At 41.4% G+C, this 24,263-nt stretch overlaps 2 protein-coding genes across 3 annotated transcripts in view; both read left to right on the top strand.

The window, feature by feature from the left end:
• Window positions 1-8,127, top strand: part of ckap2l (cytoskeleton associated protein 2 like) — a 47,965-nt gene extending 39,838 nt beyond the window's left edge. For both annotated transcript variants that reach the window (XM_036936380.2, XM_036936381.2), the window contains one exon: window positions 4,694-8,127. In XM_036936380.2, the coding sequence (XP_036792275.2) occupies window positions 4,694-5,018 (325 nt within the window). In that variant the 3' untranslated portion in view covers window positions 5,019-8,127. The remainder of the gene's footprint in view (window positions 1-4,693) is intronic.
• A 280-nt stretch (window positions 8,128-8,407) lies between these two features.
• LOC110536399 (uncharacterized) lies at window positions 8,408-22,537 on the top strand. The gene is made up of 4 exons (XM_021622164.3): window positions 8,408-8,957; window positions 15,882-16,033; window positions 16,449-16,555; window positions 21,866-22,537. The coding sequence occupies exons 2-4, from the start codon at window positions 15,889-15,891 to the stop codon at window positions 22,055-22,057; spliced, it is 444 nt and encodes a 147-aa protein (XP_021477839.2). The 5' UTR covers window positions 8,408-8,957; window positions 15,882-15,888; the 3' UTR covers window positions 22,058-22,537.
• Window positions 22,538-24,263: the final 1,726 nt, after the last annotated feature.

The raw sequence follows: 24,263 nt of genomic DNA, 5'->3' as shown, positions 1-24,263 counted from the left end.
TGCAAAATGACCTCCAGCAGGCCACAAATGTGCATGTGTCTGCTCAAACGGTCAGAAACAGACTACATGAGGGTGGTATGAGGGCCCGACGTCCACAGGTGGGGGTTGTGCTTACAGCCCAACACCGTGTAGAACGTTTGGCGTTTGCCAGAGAACACCAAGATTGGCAAATTCGCCACTGGTGCCCTGTGCTCTTCACAGATGAAAGCAGGTTCACACTGAGCACGTGACAGAGTCTGGAGACAGAGTCTGACTGCCATTAGATACCGGGATGAGATCCTCAGACCCCTTGTGAGACCATATGCTGGTGCGGTTGGCCCTGGGTTCCTCCTAATGCAAGACAATGCTAGACCTCATGTGGCTGGAGTGTGTCAGCAGTTCCTGCAAGAGGAAGGCATTGATGCTATGGACTGGCCCACCCGTTCCCCAGACCTGAATCCAATTGAGCACATCTGGGACATCATGTCTCGCTCCATCCACCAACACCACGTTGCACCACAGACGGTCCAGGAGTTGGCGGATGCTTTAGTCCAGGTCTGGGAGGAGATCCCTCAGGAGACCATCCGCCACCTCATTAGGAGCATGCCCAGGCGTTGTAGGGAGGTCATACAGGCACGTGAAGGCCACGCACACTACTGAGCCTCATTTTGACTTGTTTTAAGGACATTACATCAAAGTTGGATCAGTCTGTAGTGTTGTTTCCACTTTAATTTTGAGTGTGACTCCAAATCCAGACCTCCATGGGTTGATAAATTTGATTTCCATTGATAATTGTTGTGATTTTGTTGTCAGCATATTCAACTATGTAAAGAAAACTATTTAATAAGAATATTTCATTCATTCAGATCTAGGATGTGTTATTTTTGTGTTTAGTTTATTTTTTTTGAGCAGTGTACATTAATTCAGTTTCACGATTCCTGACATTTAATCCTAGTTAAAATGCCCTGTCTTAGGTCAGTTAGGATCTCCACTTTATTTTCAGAATAATAGTAAAGGAAAACTATTTAGTTCAGATTTTATGTCTTTCATCACATTCCCAGTGGGTCAGAAGTTTACATACACTCAATTAGTATTTGGTAGCATTGCCATTTAAATTGTTTAACTTGGGTCAAACGTTTCTGGTAGCCTTCCACAAGCTTCCCACAATAAGTTGGGTGAATTGTCACATACCTCCTTACTGTGCTTGTGTAACTGAGTCAGGTTTCTAGGCCTCCTTGCTTGCACACACTTTTTCAGTTCTGCCCACAAATGTTCTATGGGATTGAGGTCAGGGCTTTGTGATGGCCACTGCAATACCTTGACTTTGTTGTCCTTAAGCCATTTTGCCACAACTTTGGAAGTATCCTTGGGGTCATTGTCCATTTGGAAGACGCATTTGTGACCAAGATTTAACTTGCTGACTGATGTCTTGAGATGTTGCTTCAATATATCCACATAATTTTCTCTCCTCGTGATGCCATCTATTTTGTGAAGTGCACCAGTCCCTCCTGCAGCAAAGCACCCCCACAACATGATGCTGCCACCCCTTTGCTTTTAAAAAAAAAACATTTTTTTATTTCACCTTTATTTAACCAGGTAGGCTAGTTGAGAACAAGTTCTCATTTGCAACTGCGACCTGGCCAAGATAAAGCAAAGCAGTGTGAACAGACAACACTGAGTTACACCCGGAGTAAACAATTAACAAGTCAATAACACAGTAGAAAAAAGGAGAGTCTATATACATTGTGTGCAAAAGGCAAGAGGAGGTAGGCGTATAATTACAATTTAGCAGATTAACACTGGAGTGATAAATTATCAGATGGTCATGTACAGGTAGAGATACTGGTGTGCAAAAGAGCAGAAAAGTAAATAAATAAAAACAGTATGGGGATGAGGTAGGTAAAAATGGGTGGGCTGTTTATCGATAGACTATGTACAGCTGCAGCGATCGGTTAGCTGCTCCCACGGCTAATCTGGCTTTTTTTATGGCGGTTCTGGAGCAGTGGCTTTTTCATTGCTGAGCGACCTTTCAAGTTATGTCGATATAGGACTTGTTTTGCTGTGGATATAGATACTTTTGTACCTGTTTCCTCCAGCGACTTGAAACGATCCTTTGCTGTTCATCTGGGAATGAAAGTACGTCTCCTTCCTGAGCGGTATGACGGCTGCGTGGTCCCATGGTGTTTGTACAGATGAACGTGGTACCTTCAGGCGTTTGGAAATTTCTCCCAAGAATGAATCAGACTTTTTTTCTGAGGTCTTGGCTGATTTATTTGGATTTTCCCATGATGTCAATCAAAAGGGCAGTGAGTTTGAAGGTAGGCCTTGAAAGCCATGACGTCATTTTCTGGAATTTTCCAAGCTGTTTAAAGGCACAGTCAACTTACTGTATGTAAACTTCTGACTTACTGGAATTGTGATCCAGTGAAATAATCTGTCTGTAAACAATTGTTGGAAAAATGACTTGTGTCATGCACAAAGTAGATGTCCTAACCGACTTGCAAAAACTACAGTTTGTTAACAAGAAATGTGTGCAGTGGTTCAAAAAAAATTAGTTTTAATGACTCGAACCTAAGTGTATGTAAACTTCTGACTTCAATTCAGAACTGCTGTTAGTCAAAACCAATATGGTGATGTCATGTATATGTTACTGTGCTCAATTTAAGTGCTTATCAGTGTCCAAATGTTTCAACTCTTATATGGATCCAAGTGTAAAGGGTTACCACACTGAATAGGGCTTCATTTTACCACATCCTTGTACCCAGACACTAACACTGCCATTGGCAACAGGTTGTCCGGTTCGGGCATGACCCGTATTCCCATCAATTGTTATTAAACCTTTATTGAATTAGGCAAGTCAGTTGAGAACAAATCCTTATTTACAATGACAGCCTAGGAACAGTGGGTTGACTGCCTTGTTTAGGGGCAGAATTACAGCTTTTTACCTCGGCTCAGGGATTCGATCTAGCAACCTTTCGGATACTGGCCCAACGCTCTAACCACTAGGCTGCCTGCCACCCCGCTAAGCTTCCTGTCGCCCCAATCACCTTGTCTATGTTCCGATTGGCACCCTATCCCCGACTAGCAAACATCTTGGTTGGCCGAAAGTAGTCTGTTCTTTCGACCAAATCAAATAGTCTACATTTTAAATGCGTATTTTCCTCACAGACACACCCTATGTGTTTTAATAAGACGAAGAACAATTAAAACGTAACCCGACTCAACTATTCTCCTCCTGCTGGCTTTCTTGGGTCTGTCCTGAAGCTTGGCTCGTGAACATGCAACGTTGCATAACATATTCTGGACCCTCAGTTTCTTGCACCAGTGAGCTCGGGACAGACACAGCTGTTGGCTATATGTGCTCGTGTAAGGGGTCCTATGTGTAGCTGGTGTTGGAGTCCGGCGCAGGACAGCAGATATGAGTAATCAAATTATTTTACTCATAAAATACAAATACACAAGGCAAACATGAAAGCCCCGTATTACAAATAATCACTAACGATCAACACAAACAATTCACACAATGAAGTTATAAAACAATGAATGTGCACATATTGGCAGGAGAGGCAAGTGCATTGTGCATCTGGGCGCATGGTCAATCTGACATGTGCTTTGGCCATGCAGCATTTACAGTGATACGGCCTCAGCAGAAGTCAGGGCATTCATACTCGCTGAGCAGTGCAGAGCTGTCGTCAAGGAAGTGAGTGTGTTTTCTACAGGATGTACCGCCCCCACCTACCGTCAACCAATCATGTCAATACGGAGATATACAGAGCCCTCTGCATTGTCCCACCCTGCCATATGGAGCCTCCGACCACATTTTAGTCTAGGCCACAATGGATTAGTTCACTGAGATGGGTGCAAATGTATAGAGAGATATTTGTTACTGCTGGACTAAAAACAAAACATCTTGGTCAACCAACAGCGTTACAACCAAGCAATTGAACTGTCGACTAATTGGGGGCAGTCCTATCCTATATAGTGCACAACTATTGACAAGAGCTGTCATTTCAGTTCCATCACCATGTGTACTGTTATTTAACGCGTGATCTGGGATTCAAACCATCACCGCGTGTACTGTTATTTAACGCGTGTTCTGGGATTCAAACCCATCACCATGTGTACTGTTATTTAACGCGTGTTCTGGGATTCAAACCCATCACCATGTGTACTGTTATTTAACGCGTGTTCTGGGATTCAAACCCATCACCATGTGTACTGTTATTTAACGCGTGTTCTGGGATTCAAACCCATCACCATGTGTACTGTTATTTAACGCGTGTTCTGGGATTCAAACCCATCACCATGTGTACTGTTATTTAACGCGTGTTCTGGGATTCAAACCCATCACCATGTGTACTGTTATTTAACGCGTGTTCTGGGATTCAAACCCATCACCATGTGTACTGTTATTTAACGCGTGATCTGGGATTCAAACCCATCACTGCGTGTACTGTTATTTAACGCGTGTTCTGGGATTCAAACCCATCACCATGTGTACTGTTATTTAACGCGTGTTCTGGGATTCAAACCCATCACCATGTGTACTGTTATTTAACGCGTGTTCTGGGATTCAAACCCATCACCGCGTGTACTGTTATTTAACGCGTGTTCTGGGATTCAAACCCATCACCGCGTGTACTGTATTTAATGTGTGCTCTGGGCTTGTAAGTTCATACTGTAACCTGTTCTCTCTGATCTCTCCCACCCACAGTGGTTTCAGGAGCCAGAAGAGGGAGTCGGCGGTGGCCCGCGTGTTGGACGGACAGGAGCTGAGATTCTTCACGCCCGTCAGGCGTTCAGTGAGGATCGAGAGGTCCGCGCTCTTCTACCCCGCCTCCCTGCAGGAGCACGACCTATGTGTGGCCTCCTTCAATGACCTGATGGCCCAGCAGGATGAGAGAGAAGGGGAGGGAGACAAAGAGGGGGGAGGCAGCGCCGGGCCCGTCCCAAACGGTCATCTGTACGTGTACAGAGAGAACGGTGCGCTGAGAGACAAGGTCAACATCCAGCTGGTCTACGCTGAGGAAGAAGACTAACGGGATGTGTCCAAGTAGCGTAAAGTGGCTTCCTCTCCTGCTTTAGCCTGATCTACCAGTACAGGAATAGGGAGGTGCTGGATATGATGCCCACTCACCATCTGGGAATGTAGCTTACACCTGTCCTGTTGAATGTCCTTCAGTGCATGGTCACATTCCTTAGTGGCGAGCTGTAGTAAAACAACCAGTTCTGAAAGACACCTGGGGCGTGAGTTTGTCAATCTAAACTTTTGTGTACAGAATCGTGCAGGAAGAGCCTGTCGATCCATCTGTCTGGGGTCATGCATAGATAGATGGGTTTCCAACTCGACAGTTACTCATTTGTACGTCAAACCAAAAGCATCCATTGACTTTTTAGATGGACTTTTGTTTTTTAATGCAAACTGTGGTAAGGTTTTTTTTAAAGATTGTACATACAGTTGAAGTGGGAAGTTTCCTTAAGTGTAAGTTGGAGTCATTAAAACTAGTTTTTCAACCACTCCACACATTTCTTGTTAACAAACTATAGTTTGTACTTTGTACATGACACAAGCAATTTTTCCAACAATTGTTTACAGACATATTATTTCACTTATAATTCACTGTGTCAGAAGTTTATATACACTAAGTTAACTGTGCCTTTAAAAAGCTTGGAAAATTCCAGAAAATGACGATGGCTTTAGGAGCTTCTGATAGGCTAATTGACATTGTTTGAGTCAATTGGAGGTGCACCTGTGGATGTATTTCAAGGCCTACCTTCAAACTCCGCTTCTGCTTGACATCATGGGAAAATTGTAAAAATAAAATAAAAATTGTAGACCTCCACAATTCATCCTTGGGAGCAATTTCCAAACGCCTGAAGGTACCATGTTCATATGTACAAACAATAGTATGCAAGTATAAATACCATGGGACCACGCAGCCGTCATACCGCTCAGGAAGGAGACGCATTCTGTCTCCTAGAGATGAACGTACTTTGGTGCGAAAAGTGTAATCAATCCCAGAACAGCAGCAAAGGACACTGATGCTGGAGGAAACCGGTTCAAAATATCTATATCCACAGTAAAACGTGTACAATGTAACCTGAAAGGCCGCTCAGCAAGGAAGAAGCCACTGCTCCAAAACCACCATAAAAAAAAACCAGACTACGGTTTGCAACAAAAGCTCAGGACAACTGAGCTTTGGAGGAATATGCAGATTTAAAGAGGAGTCCGTAATTTGCTTTCTAATGATAATGTTCTTTTCCTCAAAGAAGTTCTTGAATTTATTACTGCTGAAGTGAAAGCCATCCTCTCTTGGGGAATGCTGCTTTTTAGTTAGCTTTGCGACAGTATCACAAATACATTTCGGATTGTTTTTATTTTCCTCAATTAAGTTGGAAAAAATAGGATGATCGAGCAGCAGTGAGGGCTCTTCGATACTGCACGGTACTGTCTTTCCAAGCTAGTCGGACGACTTCCAGTTTGGTGTGGCGCCATTTCCGTTCCAATTTTCTGGAAGCTTGCTTCCGAGCTCGGGTATTTTCTGTGTACCAGGGAGCTAGTTTCTTATGACAAATGTTTTTAGGGGTGCAACTGCCTCTAGGGTATTGCGCAAGGTTAAATTGAGTTCCTCAGCTAGGTGGTTAACTGATTTTTGTCCTCTGACGTCCTTGGGTAGGCAGAGGGAGTCTGGAAGGGCATCAAGGAATCTTTGGGTTATCTGAGAATTTATAGCACGACTTTTGATGCTCCTTGGTTGGGGTCTGAGCAGATTTTTTGTTGCGATTGCAAAAGTAATAAAATGGTGGTCCGATAATCCAGGATTATGAGGAATAGCTAAGGGGATAGCTGAGCTGACTACACTGACTGTGCTAGTGGCAGACTCCAGTAAGCTGATAGCCTGCTGCCTGGCCTGCACCCTATTTCATTGTGGAGCTAGAGGAGTTAAAGCCATGTCTATGTTGGTAGATAAGATGAGAGCATCCCTCCAGCTAGGATGGAGTCCGTCACTCCTCAACAGGCCAGGCTTGGTCCTGTTTGTGGGTGAGTCCCAGAAAGGGGGACAATTATCTAAATGTTTTATCTTTTGGGAGGGGCAGAAAACAGTTTTCAACCAGCAATTGATTTGTGAGACTGCTGTAGAGCTCATCACTCCCCCTAACTGGGAGGGGGCCAGAGACAATTACTCAATGCCGACACATCTTTCTAGCTAATTTACACGCTGAAGCTATGTTGCGCTTGGTGACCTCTGACTGTTTCGTCCTAACATCGTTGTTGCTGATGTGGATAACAATATCTCTCCACACTCGCCAGTTTTAGCTTTAGCCAGCACCATCTTCAGATTAGCCTTAACGTCGGTAGCCCTGCCCCCTGGTAAACTATGTACTGTATGATCGCTGGATGATTCGTTTTAAGTCTAATACTGTGGGTAATGGAGTCGCCAATGACTAGGGTTTTCAATTTGTCAGAGCTAATGGTGGGAGGCTTCGGTGTCTGACCCCGTACCGGAAGGAGTAGAGACCAGAGATGGCTCGGCTTCTGACTCCGACTCGCTGCTTAATGGTGAGAACCGGTTGAAAGTTTGTCGGCTGAATGCACGACACCGGTTGAGCATTCCTACAGCATTTCCCTCCAGAAGCCATGAGAAAGTTGTCCGGCTGCCGGGACCGTGCGAGGGGATATATATCAATCACTATGTGTACTTACTTGTGGCAGTAACGCTGTTTTATCCTTTCCTACACTGAAATGATCCTTGCCTAACGAATGGGACAAAATTCACCCAACTGATTGTGGGAAGCTTGTGGAAGGCTACCAGAAACGTTTGACCCAAGTTATACAATTTAAAGGCAATGCTACCAAATACTAATTGAGTGAATGTAAACTTCTGACCCAGTGGGAATGTGATGAAAGAAATAAAAGCTGAAATACATAATTTCCTCATCTATTATTCTGACATTTCACATTCTTAAAATAAAGTGGTGATCCTAACTGACCTAAGATGTTTTTTTTTACTGGGATTAAATGTCAGTAATTGTGAAAAACTTACATTTAAATGTATTTGGCTAAGGTGTATGTAAACTTCCGACTTCAACTGTACCTGCTTTATTTATTTTTTGTCGTTTTATGTATAATAAATAATTAACTTTGGTAATTTCAGTGTCCGTCAATTTTATTAGTGAAAGCATTTCGTTAGTCCTAACCAGACTTGTGTTTTCACCTCAGCATGAACGAAGCCTGGGAAGGAGGTTTGTCCTAACCAGACTTGTGTTTTCACCTCACCATGAACGAAGCCTGGGAAGGAGGTTTGTCCTAACCAGACTTGTGTTTTCACCTCAGCATGAACGAAGCCTGGGAAGGAGGTTTGTCCTAACCAGACTTGTGTTTTCACCTCACCATGAACGAAGCCTGGGAAGGAGGTTTGTCCTAACCAGACTTGTGTTTTCACCTCACCATGAACGAAGCCTGGGAAGGATGTTTGTCCTAACCAGACTAATTGTCAAAATATTGAAATCAATTAATTAGATGTGCTGATTCCAAAGTTAATTACAGAGCTGATACATTTAGGACACACTAAATACATCATATTCCAGATTCTGTTTTACCCGTGAATGTCATTCCAGAAGACAATCATATATGTGTGCGTTGCAACTGTTTGACTCTAACCCCAGACTGGCAAAACAAGACATCTCTACATACTGTAATTTACATGCCGTCCCGCCCTTCCATATAAAATGTACTTGGAATGATCAATATAGTTTCTATTAATTATGTTTCTGCTTTAACTTGTTACCGTCGATACTCACCAATCTGGTTGCCATTTGCGTGCGAATGCTTTCGCATTCCGGTGTGCGCTCTATAAAATTGTTGGGGGGCGCGGTGAGCGTGCAGACATTGCAGATCCTACAACCAAGAAAGCACAACAGCATTGCAGCACCAAACTTTTACAACTCAGCATCCACAAGACGAGGCAACGGACAAAGTATGTACATTCCTCTTTCTCTAACTTGTTTTTTAACAAGTGTATTTTATTCGTTTAGAATGATTTGTTTTTATTCTACAGAATGTGATATTTGCAGCATAGCATTGTCCTGTTTTGGACCCCAGGAATCCCAATGAAATACTAACCATTTCTAGACGTATTTCTTTTATCAATAATTGTATTTAATGGATTGGGATTCATTGCCATTTGTGTAAATGAAGAAATGTGTTATTTAATCATATACGTTTATAAAGGTTATACAATGTAAAGGTGCAAGCTGCAATATTTCCTGCTGTTCAGAGTTATTTTTATTAATGATATAGTTTACACATTGATTGCTGGAGATTACAACTTGGTTGGGTTGTTCCACCTCTGCCTTTTGAGAAGTATAACATTCTGTCATAAAGAGCTCATGTTGAACTTAATAAAAAAACACGTTCTCTCATTTCAAGAGGTTAAATAAAAAAATACTGTAGTAAATGCCATCTTAAATCAGGCATAAATCCCCTTGGGACAGGGGGGAATGGAAGCTTCATGTGTGCAACAGGGAGGGGCCATTGAATGCAAGCTTCAAGAAAATCTAGAATGCTGTGAGTACATTATTTGCTCAAGGTGTTTAAAATGCTGAAACCAACGAGAGGAAATTATGGTTTAAAAGACAAACAATAGACCATAGAGAATGATAGAGAGCTATAGTGGCCAAAATGACTCATTAGCATGGGCAGTGCCATTAAGGACATCCATCATTTTTGAATTTCATTTTGGCAACTGGGTGGGACTTCCAACTTCGTAATGTTTTTAAGCTGGGCTGAATGTTTTTAAGCTGGGCTGAATGTTTTTAAGCTGGGCAGAAGCGTGTTTGCATATACTTTTTTTCCAGATAAAGAGTATTTATGCCTGCCTGCCTTTAAGGAGGTTGGCAGATTGTTACACTAGGCTTAACCTTTCAGCATGAATGACCAAATCACATTTTATTTGTCGAATGCGCGGAATACAAAGGCTGTAGACCTTACAGTGAAATGGTTACTTACAAGCCCTTAACCAACAATGCAGTTGTAAGAAAATATAGGTGTTAAGACTAAAATAGACAGGTACATTTAAAAAAAAAAAATTAAAAATGAAAGTAACAAATAATTAAAGAGCAGCAGTAAAATAACAATAGAGAGGCTATATACAAGGGGTACCGGTATAGAGTCAATGTGCGGGGGCACCGGTTAGTCAAGGTAATTGAGGTAATATGTACAGTAGACAGTGACAGACAGTAGACAGTGACAGACAGTAGACAGTAACAGACAGTAACAGACAGCAGACAGTAACAGACAATGACAGACAGTAACAGACAGGAACAGACAGTAGACAGTGACAGACAGTAGACAGTATCAGACAGTGACAGTGACAGACAGTAGACAGTAACAGACAGTAGACAGTATCAGACAGGAACAGACAGTAGACAGTAACAGACAGTAGACAGTATCAGACAGGAACAGACAGTAGACAGTAACAGACAGTAGACAGTAACAGACAGTAGACAGTGACAGACAGGAACAGACAGTAGACAGGAACAGACAGTAACAGACAGGAGACAGTGACAGACAGTAGACAGGAACAGACAGTAGACAGGAACAGACAGTAGACAGTAACAGACAGTAACAGACAGTAGACAGTGACAGACAGACAGGAACAGACAGTAACAGACAGTAAGACAGTAACATACAATAGACAGTAACAGACAATAGACAGCGACAGACAGTAGACAGTAACAGACAGTAACAGACAGTAGACAGTGACAGACAGTAACAGACAGTAGACAGTATCAGACAGGAACAAACAGTAGACAGTAACAGACAGTAGACAGTAACAGACAGTAGACAGTATCAGACAGTAACAGACAGACAGTAGACAGACAGTAACAGACAGTAGACAGACAGTAACAGACAGTAGACAGTGACAGACAGTATCAGACAGGAACAGACAGTAGACAGTAACAGACAGTGTCGTGGAGGATCGTTTCAAAATATAACACTTACAAGAACTTGTGAATTCAAGATAGGCTTTTAATGCAAACATATCAGAAGCCTAGATGGTCCGCGGAACACACACTTTCCCAGAGCATCGGCTCTGTATTTATACACACACAGTATATGAGTCCATTCCATATGTTAATGGAGTTACTTCCCTCAGGTCATCGGCCACCATTATCTTTCAGTCCAGGCTTCCTCCATGTTCATGCCTAATAACGCCTGTATCCCCTCTTGATTAGATTACAATGGTGGCAGGACCCTCGTGTCCTAAAATTAATATATGTCTATCTTACCCTAAGCACTTATGTCCTTTACCCTAAGCACTTATGTCCTTTAACCTAAGCACTTATGTCCTTTAACCTAAGCACTTATGTCCTTTAACCTAAGCACTTATGTCCTTTAACCTAAGCACTTATGTCCTTTACCCTAAGCACTTATGTCCTTTAACCTAAGCACGTATGTCCTTTAACCTAAGCACTTATGTCCTTTAACCTAAGCACTTATGGCCTTTAACCTAAGCACTTATGTCCTTTACCCTAAGCACTTATGTCCTTTACCCTAAGCGCTTATGGCCTTTACCCTAAGCACTTATGTCCTTTACCCTAAGCACTTATGTCCTTTACCCTAAGCACTTATGTCCTTTACCCTAAGCACTTATGTCCTTTACCCTAAGCACTTATGTCCTTTACCCTAAGCACTTATGGCCTTTACCCTAAGCACTTATGGCCTTTAACCTAAGCACTTATGGCCTTTAACCTAAGCACTTATGGCCTTTAACCTAAGCACTTATGGCCTTTAACCTAAGCACTTATGGCCTTTAACCTAAGCACTTATGGCCTTTAACCTAAGCACTTATGGCCTTTAACCTAAGCACTTATGTCCTTTTAACCTAAGCACTTATGTCCTTTAACCTAAGCACTTATGTCCTTTAACCTAAGCACTTATGTCCTTTAACCTAAGCACTTATGTCCTTTAACCTAAGCACTTATGTCCTTTAACCTAAGCACTTATGTCCTTTAACCTAAGCACTTATGGCCTTTACCCTAAGCACTTATGTCCTTTACCCTAAGCACTTATGTCCTTTAACCTAAGCACTTATGTCCTTTACCCTAAGCACTTATGGCCTTTACCCTAAGCACTTGTGTTTGTTCCTCTCTATCTAATCTTTATAATGGTGTCCTGCTCTTTCCATAATAGATAATGTATTTAAGGGTCACCTTCTCCTCTTTGCCCTAAGCCCTTATGCACAGTAAAGCACGTATGGCTTCGGCCATTACACTTATGTCTGTTTAATCTTTGGTTTCCTGTCCGCTTTCTGTTTGTGGTCTAATGTACACCTATCTTTGCTCGATAGTGTCATATCTGTCTCTATATGTAACAATAACTACAACAACAGTGACAGACAGTAACAGACAGTAGACAGTAACAGACAGTAGACAGTGACAGACAGTAACAGACAGGAGACAGTAACAGACAGGAGATAGTAACAGACAGTAGACAGTAACAGACAGTGATAGACAGTAGATAGACAGTGACAGACAGGAACAGACAGTAGACAGTGACAGACAGTATCAGACAGTGACAGACAGTAACAGACAGTAGACAGTAACAGACAGTAGACAGTAACAGACAGTTAAACAGTGACAGACAGTAGACAGTGACAGACAGTAACAGACAGTTAAACAGTGACAGACAGTAGACAGTGACAGACAGTAACAGACAGTAGACAGTGACAGACAGTAGACAGTAACAGACAGTAGACAGTAACAGACAGTAGACAGTGACAGACAGTAACAGACAGTAGACAGTAACAGACAGTAGACAGTAACAGACAGTAGACAGTGACAGACAGGAACAGACAGTAGACAGTGACAGACAGTAACAGACAGCAACAGACAGTTAAACAGTAACAGACAGTAGACAGTGACAGACAGGAACAGACAGTAGACAGTGACAGACAGTAACAGACAGTAGACAGCAACAGATAGTAACAGACAGTAGACAGTAACAGACAGTAGACAGTAACAGACAATAGACAGTAACAGACAGTAGACAGTAACAGACAGTAGACAGCAACATATAGTAACAGACAGTAGACAGTAACAGACAGTAGACAGTAACAGACAATAGACAGTAACAGACAGTAGACAGTAACAGACAGTAGACAGTAACAGACAGTAGACAGCAACATATAGTAACAGACAGTAGACAGTGACAGACAGTAGACAGTGACAGACAGTAGACAGGAACAGACAGTGACAGATAGTAACAGTGCCGCTGTTTCCCACTATTGTTGATTCCATCTTAAAATGAAGATAATGTGGAGCGTATGTATGTACTGCTGAGTTCATGAACAAAGTGTTGAGATAGTGGTTTGTAATTGTGTTATGGGTAATGCAAGAACCTACTGAGACCCACAATAATTTGTTTTCACCCATTTTGTTGCGTTACAAAGTGGGATTGAAATAGATTCAGGTGGGCTTTCCAGGTGGGCTTTCCTGCGTCAACAAGCAAAGGAAAGGACTAATTCCAGTTAAAATGGAGTTGGAGCACTCAACAAAAACAAGGAAGAGATTCATGTATTTTTGCTCACGTTAACTCATTGTACAGGATGCGAACAGGTGACTGCCGTCTCGACATCAAGCTGACGTCTTCCTCAGAGTGACCTGACCATTGCAGTGCCTTGCGAAAGTATTCGGCCTCCTTGAACTTTGCGACCTTTTGCCACATTTCAGGCTTCAAACATAAAGATATAAAACTGTATTTTTTTGTGAAGAATCAACAACAAGTGGGACACAATCATGAAGTGGAACGACATTTATTGGATATTTCAAACTTTTTTAACAAATCAAAAACTGAAAAATTGGGCGTGCAAAATTATTCAGCCCCCTTAAGTTAATACTTTGTAGCGCCACCTTTTGCTGCGATTACAGCTGTAAGTCGCTTGGGGTATGTCTCTATTAGTTTTGCACATCGAGAGAATGACATTTTTTCCCATTCCTCCTTGCAAAACAGCTCGAGCTCAGTGAGGTTGGATGGAGAGCATTTGTGAACAGCAGTTTTCAGTTCTTTCCACAGATTCTCGATTGGATTCAGGTCTGGACTTTGACTTGGCCATTCTAACACCTGGATATGTTTATTTTTGAACCATTCCATTGTAGATTTTGCTTTATGTTTTGGATCATTGTCTTGTTGGAAGACAAATCTCCGTCCCAGTCTCAGGTCTTTTGCAGACTCCATCAGGTTTTCTTCCAGAATGGTCCTGTATTTGGCTCCATCCATCTTCCCATCAATTTTAACCATCTTCCCTGTCCCTGCTGAAGAAAAGCAGGCTCAAACCATGATGCTGCCACCACCATGTTTGACAGTGGGGATGGTGTGTTCAGGGTGATGAGCTGTGTTGCTTTTACGCCAAACATAACGTTTTGCATTGTTGCCAAAAAGTTCCATTTTGGTTTCATCTGACCAGAGCACCTTCTTCCACATGTTTGGTGTGTCTCCCAGGTGGCTTGTGGCAAACTTTAAACAACACTTTTTATGGATATCTTTAAGAAATGGCTTTCTTCTTGCCACTCTTCCATAAAGGCCAGATTTGTGCAATATACGACTGATTGTTGTCCTATGGACAGCGTCTCCCACCTCAGCTGTAGATCTCTGCAGTTCATCCAGAGTGATCATGGGCCTCTTGGCTGCATCTCTGATCAGTCTTCTCCTTGTATGAGCTGAAAGTTTAGAGGGACGGCCAGGTCTTGGTAGATTTGCAGTGGTCTGATACTCCTTCCATTTCAATATTATCGCTTGCACAGTGCTCCTTGGGATGTTTAAAGCTTGGGAAATCTTTTTGTATCCAAATCCGGCTTTAAACTTCTTCACAACAGTATCTCGGACCTGCCTGGTGTGTTCCTTGTTCTTCATGATGCTCTCTGCGCTTTTAACGGACCTCTGAGACTATCACAGTGCAGGTGCATTTATACGGAGACTTGATTACACACAGGTGGATTGTATTTATCATCATTAGTCATTTAGGTCAACATTGGATCATTCAGAGATCCTCACTGAACTTCTGGAGAGAGTTTGCTGCACTGAAAGTAAAGGGGCTGAATAATTTTGCACGCCCAATTTTTTCAGTTTTTGATTTGTTAAAAAAGTTTGAGATATCCAATAAATGTCGTTCCACTTCATGATTGTGTCCCACTTGTTGTTGATTCTTCACAAAAAAATACAGTTTTATATCTTTATGTTTGAAGCCTGAAATGTGGCAAAAGGTCGCAAAGTTCAAGGTGGCCGAATACTTTCGCAAGGCAATGTAGCTCCTATTTATAGCCTAGTGGCTCATTGAGACACAACCATGTAAAGAAATATATCATTATAATACATTCGGGTAAATTATTACACAACTTAATAAAATAAATTGTGTGTCTCGTTAATCAACAGGTCAAATTATACATAGCTGATATTTGGGTGTCTGTGAATCCGGAGAGACAGAGACCCCAAAGAACAAGGCAACAACATTATAGAAACAAGAACAGTGAAAAATCATCATTTAGCCCCTTTGGATCCACAGTGTCTAAGGAGTACTGCCATTATGCCTGTCTTTGTTTAAGTTTACGCACGGTCAGTGGGGACCCGTCTTTCAGGGCCGGTGGGGCAGTACCCCAGCTGTTTTGAGCCCCGTCTGTTTAGCTAAAATGTTTGTGTGTGTGTGTGTGTGTGTGTGATTATTTAATAAAGTTTTGTTGCCTGTTTTTCATGTTATTTTGGCACGTGTCATGTATCAGAAGAACATTAAGAAAACGTTCCATAACATTTTTTGAATGTTATTTAAAAACATATACATTCCTCGGCATCAACAAAACTTTTCTCCATCCTGTATCTTGTTAATTGATCGTTTGTTGTTCTACAGATCTACCATGTCAGGAGAAGAAATAATCCACACCACCTACAAGCACATGGAAGTACCAGGGAAGATAGCGTCAGTCAGAAATTCCTTATCTCAAAACCAACCAGTCATCATTGTCAAGGAGAAGCAAATTAATGAGAAAATCAATCATGAAGGTAGGAGTATGAAATAAAGTGGTGCTGTTTGCTGCATTGTGTAAAATGTGTGATTTCTGCAGAAGATCCATAAAGAATAGTGTATTTTGTCCCTTTAAAGCAGAGGGGTGTTAAATTCACTTCCTGGAGTGGAGGTGGATTTTGGCTCCTCCCCTTGTACTTTATCATTGATTAGTTAGGAACTCCCCTTACATGTTTTTTTTTAGGTCTTAATTGAACACACATCGAAATGAGAAAAAACAGCAGACACATGGCCCTCCACACCTGCTTTAAAGGGACATTCTAAGTGAATTCATTACTTAGTTGATTGTTTTTTGTGACAACAAGAAGAAAAAAAATACAACTATTGGTGGAAAAAAATGTGCAGATCTTTATCACACCCTAGGAAGTAAAGAATGCTTATTACGCTTTTCAGTGACCGTCTACCACTTGAAAAGGGATTTGAAATCTGTTGGATTGGCGTTCAGTTTCCGGCATAATGATCAGACCGTTTTCTCTGTTGTCGACGGGGATGACGTGAAGGTAATACATATATTTCATTGCATTTGAAAATACGTTTGTTGCGGACTCTTTTTTGGACTACAAGAATTGACCAACTCCATAGAAGTCAGAGAGTGTTATGTGCGGGACCTATGGGGCCTGGCCCGCCCAACCTCCTTACCCGTCCAAATAAAATATTGATCATTTATTTGACAGAGACGCACGCTGACATAAAGACTTATCCGTCTCAGATAAAGCCTCCGATTGAGCAGAACAGCACCGCTCTGTCTCCGTAGACCACGAATCTGATGCGGTCTGGACAATAGGAGTATGGCATGGCTTTTTTTGGCCAGACAGCATCAGATAGTAAGACAGAGGGGCGCTGTTTCACTCGCTAATTTTAGCAGAGAGGAAGAGGAGAAGCAAGATGGCTCACTCTTGCCAAAATCTATCCCCAATAAGCCCAATGCGTTTATGGGCATAATATGCAAATCTAAGCTTGTCACCTGCATTCCCACCTTTGGGACAATGACTCACATTGTTAGGGCGGAAACATGAGCATCTCGTCATCATTTACAGATCTCTGGTTTCAGCTAAGGTAATTAGAATGGAGAGTTGGCGGTTACACTGTTTGGATGCTGGCTTACCCTAAAGTAAATTGATGGTTTGACAAAATTATATAATTACCCCCGTCCAAATAAAATCATGTAAAATACTTTACCAGAGACTTGGATCATTAGGTTCTTAATTATTTTTTTGTTGTTGCTATGTATTGTTTCAAATCACAGGTACGTAGGCCTAGTTGGGCAGCCACGTTGCTGTTTGAGTTGTGGCTGTCAGTGAAAAGCATCTATTATGTGTGAAGATGGTTTCTTGAGTATAATTTAAAATGTTGAGACAAGGGGAGGGGTTTGTGGCGAAGATATGGGCGTCGCTCTCCAGAATGTGCACCAATGTCTTCTGCCAATTCTTACACATTCATTGTGTGAATTGTTTGCCATTTGATATTTTTTATTGGATCAATTCCACCTTATATTTGTAACCATAAGGACTAGTAGATGTAATGTCAATCCCCATCATTTGGTATTAGTAATTTACTGTTCTTAAAAAATATATATAACTCAGCAAAAAAAATGACTGGAAGTTCTTTGTTTCTGGCCATTTTGAGCCTGTAAACAAACCCACAAATGCTGACGTTCCAGATTCTCAGCTAGTCTAAAGGCCAGTTTTATTGCTTCTTTAATCAGAAAAGTTTTCAGCTGTCACGAACCGGCTCAAAGTGCGTAACAAAAAGGGAGACGACGTGGAGATTAGTATATTTTGTTATTCCTTAAGTAAACTAAATAAAAATGAATGGTGTGTGTAGTCAGTAGTGTAAGTGAGTGGTTGCGTGCATAAATGTGATAATGAGGGGGGTTGAAAGGTGCCAATGCAAAAAAACACAACCAAAATCTGTGTCTGCATGGAGAGAGTCTTCCCGATGAATGGGAAGAGGTGCATTTATCTTTCTCTGACGACCCTCTCTGCTCCGCCCACCAACATCCTATTAAGGAAAACAAGAGCAAAGAGAGAGAATTCGGCAGACAGAGTGGGAGGGTCCTCATAACTAACATAATTGCAAATGGGTTTTCTAATGATCAATTAGCCTTTTAAAATGATAATCTTGGATTAGCTAACACAACGTGCCTTTAGAACACAGGAGTGGTGGTGATAATGGGCCTCTGTAGGTCTAAGTAGATACTCCACAAAAACATCTGCCGTTTCCAGCCACAATAGTAATTTACAACATTATGAACAATGTCTACACTGTATTTATGATCAATTTGATGTTAATTTAATGAACAAGAATTGTGCTTTTCTTTCAAAAACAAGGACATTTCTAAGTGACGCCAAACTTTTGAAAGGTAGTGTGTGTGTGTGTGTGTGTGTGTGTGTGTGTGTGTGTGTGTGTGTATGTACAGTTGAAGTCAGAAGTTTACACACTTAGGTTGGAGTCATTAACTTGTTTTTCAACCACTCCACAAATTTCTTGTAAACAAACTATAGTTTTGTCAAGTCGGTTAGTGCATGACACTAGTAAATTGTCCAACAATTGTTTACAGACAGATTATTTCACTTATAATTCACTATCAAAATTCCAGTGCGTCAGAAGTTTACATACACTAAGTTGACTGTGCCTTTAAACAGCTTGGAAAATTCCAGAAAATTAATATGAAAAAAAAATAGAAGCTTCTGATAGGCTAATTGACATCCTTTGAATCAATTGGAGGTGTACCTGTGGATGTATTTCAAGGCCTACCTTCAAACATCGTGCCTCTTTGCTTGACATCATGGGAAAATCTAAAGAAATAAGCCAAGACCTCAGAAACAAATGGTAGACCCCCACAAGTCTAGTTCATTCTTGGGAGCAATTTCCAAACGTCTGAAGGTACCATGTTCATCTGTACAAACAATAGTACACAAGTATAAACACCATGGGACCTCGCAGCCGTCATACAGTTCAGGAAGGAGATGCGTTCTGTCTCCTAGAGATGAACGTACTTTGGTGCGAAAAGTGCAAATCAATCCCAGAACAGCAGCAAAGGACCATGTGAAGATGCTGGAGGACACAGGTACAAAAGTATCTATATCCACAGTAAAACGAGTCCTATATCGACATAACCAGCCGCTCAGTAAAGAAGAAGCCACTGCTCCAAAACCGCCATTAAAAAAGCCAGACTACGGTTTACAACTGCACATAGGGACAAAGATCATACTTTTTGGAGAAATGTCCTCTGGTCTGATGAAACAAAAATAGAACTGTTTGGCCATAATGACCATCGTTATGTTTGGAGGAAAAAGGGGGAGGCTTGCAAGCCAAAGAACACCATCCCAACTGTGATGCACGGGGGTGGCAGCATCATGTTGTTTGGGTGCTTTGCTGCAGGAGGGACTGGTGCACTTCACACAATAGATGGCTTCATGAGGACGGACAACTATGTGGTATATTGAAGCAACATCTCAAGACATCAGTCAGAAAGCCAAGGCTTGTTAACAAATGGGTCTTCCAAATGGACATTAACCCCAAGCATACTTTCAAAGTTGTGGCAAAATGGCTTAAGGACAACAAAGTCAAGGTATTGGAGTGGCTATCACAAAGCCCTGACCTCAATCCTATAGAAAATTTGTGGGCAGAACTGAAAAAGTGTGTGCGAGCAAGGAGGCCTACAAACCTGACTCAGTTACACCAGCTATGTCAGGAGGAATGGGCCAAAACTCACTCATCGTATTGTGGGAAGCTTGTGGAAGGCTACCAGACACATTTGACCCAAGTTAAACAATTTAAACGCAATGCTACCAAATACTAATTGAGTGTATGTAAACTTCTGAGCCACTGGGAATGTGATGAAATAAATAAAAGCTGAAATAAATCATTCTCTACTATTATTCTGACATTTAAAATAAAGTGGTGATCCTAACTGACCTAAGACAGGGAATTTTTTACAATGGTTAAATGTCAGGAATTGTGAAAAACTGAGATTAAGGTATATGTTTATTTTTTATTTTACTAGGCAAGTCAGTTAAGAACAACAAATTCTTATTTTCAATGACGGCCTAGGAACAGTGGGTTAACTGCCTGTTCAGGGGCAGAACGACAGATTTGTACCTTGTCAGCTCGGGGGTTTGAACCTTCCAGTTACTAGTCCAACGCTCTAACCACTAGGCTACCCTGCCGCCCCATATGTAAACTTCCAACTTCAACAGTATGTATGTATGTTTGTATATATTCTCCATTCCATATGTAACTAGTAGGCATATCTGCTGTACTTGAGAAACAAGTATTTGTTCATTTCATAACTGTAATTTAAGAGTTTTGTCTCTTTTTTTCATTATTTTGTCTCTGTCCTGATAGCAGGTACCTCCGACGTTGAGTTGACATGTTGATGCACTTCACTAGCCATAGCTCAAATCAAGGCAGATTAGAAAGGGAGGCAGACAGGCAGAGTTGAGTTTTAAAGAACCTGAATTGATCAGTATATTTTCTACATGTTTTATTTATTTTGTCTTTAGGCCTATGTATTTGACTTAGTTGATCATGGAAGTTGTAGGTCTACTGTTGCATTGGCCTATAGACTGAGTTCCATGCACTAATTTCTTTAGATGCCAATGGGTCATGGTGTATCAACGTGTCCAGATGTTAAAGGGTGTTGTTCTAGCATTAGTTGAATTTTAAGTTTTAGATTTTTATCATGTTAATTCATATTTTTATTATGAACCACCTGACAATTAATTTTGAGCAACGAAAACGTTATTGAAATTAAACTGTTCCATTAAAAACGTGCGTGTAAAAAGAATCATAACTGGCAAACAGATTGGCAGCATAAATTGTGAACTTCCCCAAACTATAAACTCAGGAGCTGCCTACGGTCTTCATTATAACACCTGTTAACAATGGGTCCACCTATGTAAATCTAATGCCAGTCCAACTGATTCATTCTGGCCCCGGCCCTGGCACCAGCAGCACATAGAAGCCTTTGGTAGCACCAGCATATCTAATCTACATTTCAGACGCACTAGTACCATGTCTTGGATTTAAGTACCTCTCAGACATTGTTGCACGTGCAGCACAATATGTACAGCAAATTTTTTTGGGACCATGCTGCGGGAGAAAAACAATAATGGCGGCCAGTAGCCCAATTTCCCCTTACTGTGGAGTCCATCTATAATTGAGGCTCACGATAGTTTAATGCGTGTGACTATTTTGACACAGCAGGAACGTGGCAGATGTAGCGCTTGACAAGTCCTACTGGAGCTAAAACGAAATGATAATCCAAATCACTAAAACTAAACGATGAACCAGATCACTAAAACTAAACGATGAACCAGATCACTAAAACTAAACGATGAACCAGATCACTAAAACTAAACGATGAACCAGATCACTAAAACTAAACGATGAACCAGATCACTAAAACTAAACGATGAACCAGATCACTAAAAGGAAAGAAAGGCCACATGGCAAGCGAATGGAAAAACTGCTGTTTTGTATTATCTCACTCCTGTGTGCTTGTCGTATGCCACTTGAATGATCGGTCCCCAGGATAAGAGTTGGCTGGTGGACAAGGGTATCAGCCTTGTCTGAGCCAGAAGGCCATAAGGCCAAGATCTTGTTGGCCAGAAGGCCAGGATCCTGTTTCTGTAGCATGAGACAGGCCCTGTATTTCAAGTTAACACCCAATCCATCTCCTGAGTGACAGTCTTTGGTTGGGCTTGACAGGGATTGAAGCCCCACCCTAGAGCGGCAGACACTCTTACCGCAAGGCCACGGAGTTCGTTGAGGTGTTTGTACTTATGCTCTCTCTATATCCACAGCTAGAGATGAAACCAGACGTGAAGACAGCCTGTTCAGACGAGAATTGCCTGTTCCAGTGGCATGAGAAGATGGGGGAGTGGGGCATCCTGAAATCTGTGGCGGAACCTCAAAAGTACCTCTGTATCGTCAACAACAAGATCACCGTCGGCCCACTGGAAAAGAATGTTAAATTTCGGCTGACATCAAAGTGAATCAGTACATTAGACATCTTGACAGCTGTCTGCATAGATAACCGGCTTGTTGCCTTCCGGGGTCAGAAAAATACTTGTCTTAGTGAATTATCCCTTTTAAATAGGATGATAAGCATCTTTGATTATTACAGGCCACTATTATATCTATGCTTACGTGTATTTTAGTCGAGCAAAACCGGTTGTGGAAGGTACTACCCTGCTTACAGACACCTGCACACTCAACATCAAGATTCAGTACATAGTTTGTCTCAGAATTGAATTCTAAATACAAGTTGAATTACTTTGTAAAAGGAATGATGGGAGAGAGAGAAACACTGTATATAGACAGACATAATTACATTTGAAATGCTTGAATTATTTTGGAAATTTCAGTTTAGTTTGTTTTTAACTTTTGATATTGATTTCCCTTCCTTTGGCAATGTGAACACATGTTTCCCAGGAGGTGGGAGGGAGATACTTTTATTAAAGAATGTGAAACAATATGTCTGTTTGCTGCATTTCATTAAAGAATGCAAAGCTGTTCTTTGTATGACCTAAAATAAATGTGTTCATAGGGGCAGAATATTATATAAAGTTGAAGTGGGAAGTTTACATACCCTTAGGTTGGAGTCATTAAAACTCAGTTTTTCAACCACTCCACATGTCTTGTTAACAAACTATAGTTTTGGCAAGTCGGTTAGGACATCTACATTGTGCATGACACAAGTAACTTGTCCAACAATTGTTTACAGACGGATTATTTCACTTATAATTCACTGTATCACAATTCCAGTGGGTCAGAGGTTTACATACACTAAGTGCCTTTAAACAGCTTGGAAAATTCAAGAAAATTATGTCATGGCTTTAGAAGCTTCTGACAGGCTAATTAACATAATTTGAGTCAATTGGAGGTGTACCTGTGGCTGTATTTCAAGGCCTACCTTCAAACTCTGTGCCTTTTCGCTTGACAGATGAACAGGCTTTGGTGCAGAAAGTGCAAATCAATCCCAGAACAACAGCAAAGGACCCTGTGAAGATACTGGAGGAAACGGGTACAAAAGTATCTATATCCACAGTAAAACGAGTCCTATATCGACATAACCTTAAGCTTCTCAGCAACAAAGGACACTGCAACAAAACCACCATAAAAAAGCCAGACTACGGTTTGCAACTGCACATTGGGGCAAAGCTTGTACTTTTTGGAGAAATGTCCTCTGGTCTGATTAAATAAAAATAGAACTGTTTGGCCATAATGACCATCGTTATGTTTGGAGGAAAAAGGGGGTGGCTTGCAAGCCAAAGAACACCATCCCAACCGTGATGCACGGGTGTGGCAGCATCATGTTGTGTGGGTGCTTTGCTGCAGGAGGGACTGGTGCACTTCACAAAATAGATGGCATCATGAGGGTGGAAAAGTATGTGGATATATTGAAGCAACATCTCAAGACATCAGTCAGGAAGTTAAAGCTTGGTCGCAAATGGGTCTTCCAAATGAACAATGACCCCAAGCATACTTCCAAAGTTGTGGCAAAATGGCTTAAGGACAACAAAGTCAAGGTATTGGAGTGGCCATCACAAAGCCCTGACCTCAGTCCTATAGAACATTTGTGAGCAGAACTGAACAAGTGTGTGCGAGCAAGGAGGCCTACAAACCTGACTCAGTTACACCAGCTCTGTCAGGAGGAATGGGACAAAATTCACCCAACTTGTGGGAAGCTTGTTGAAGGCTACCAGAAACGTTTGACCCAAGTTGAACATTTTAAAGGCAATGCTACCAAATACTAATTGAGTGTATGTACATTTCTGACCCAATGGGAATGTGATGAAATAAATCAATGCTGAAATAAATAATTCTCTCTACTATTATTCTAACATTTCACATTCTTACAATAAAGTGGTGATCCTAACTGACCCAAGACAGGGAATTTTTACTAGGATTAAATGTCAGGAATTGTGGAAAAACTGAGTTTAAATGTATTTGGCTAAGGTGTATGTCAACTTCAGACTTCAACTGTACATCCAAATCGGGTGAACGGTGTAGGAGATACAGCTCTTTTTCACGTCTTTTTAAGAGACCAAAAGTCATTTGACAATTGACTGCTCAGCTGTTCCATGGTCATGTGTGTTATTGCCTCAATAGTTAATTTACAAGTAATCAGATAAAAGGTCTAGAGTTGATTTTAAGTGTGACATTTGCATTTGGATTATGTTGCTGTTTAACCCTCAT

The sequence above is a fragment of the Oncorhynchus mykiss genome, chromosome 11, assembly GCF_057628025.1.
Source record: "Oncorhynchus mykiss isolate SJ-2025 chromosome 11, ASM5762802v1, whole genome shotgun sequence".
Lineage (NCBI taxonomy): Eukaryota > Metazoa > Chordata > Actinopteri > Salmoniformes > Salmonidae > Oncorhynchus > Oncorhynchus mykiss.
Note: the sequence above shows the minus strand (reverse complement) of the source record. Positions and strands in the feature narration are given on the sequence as shown.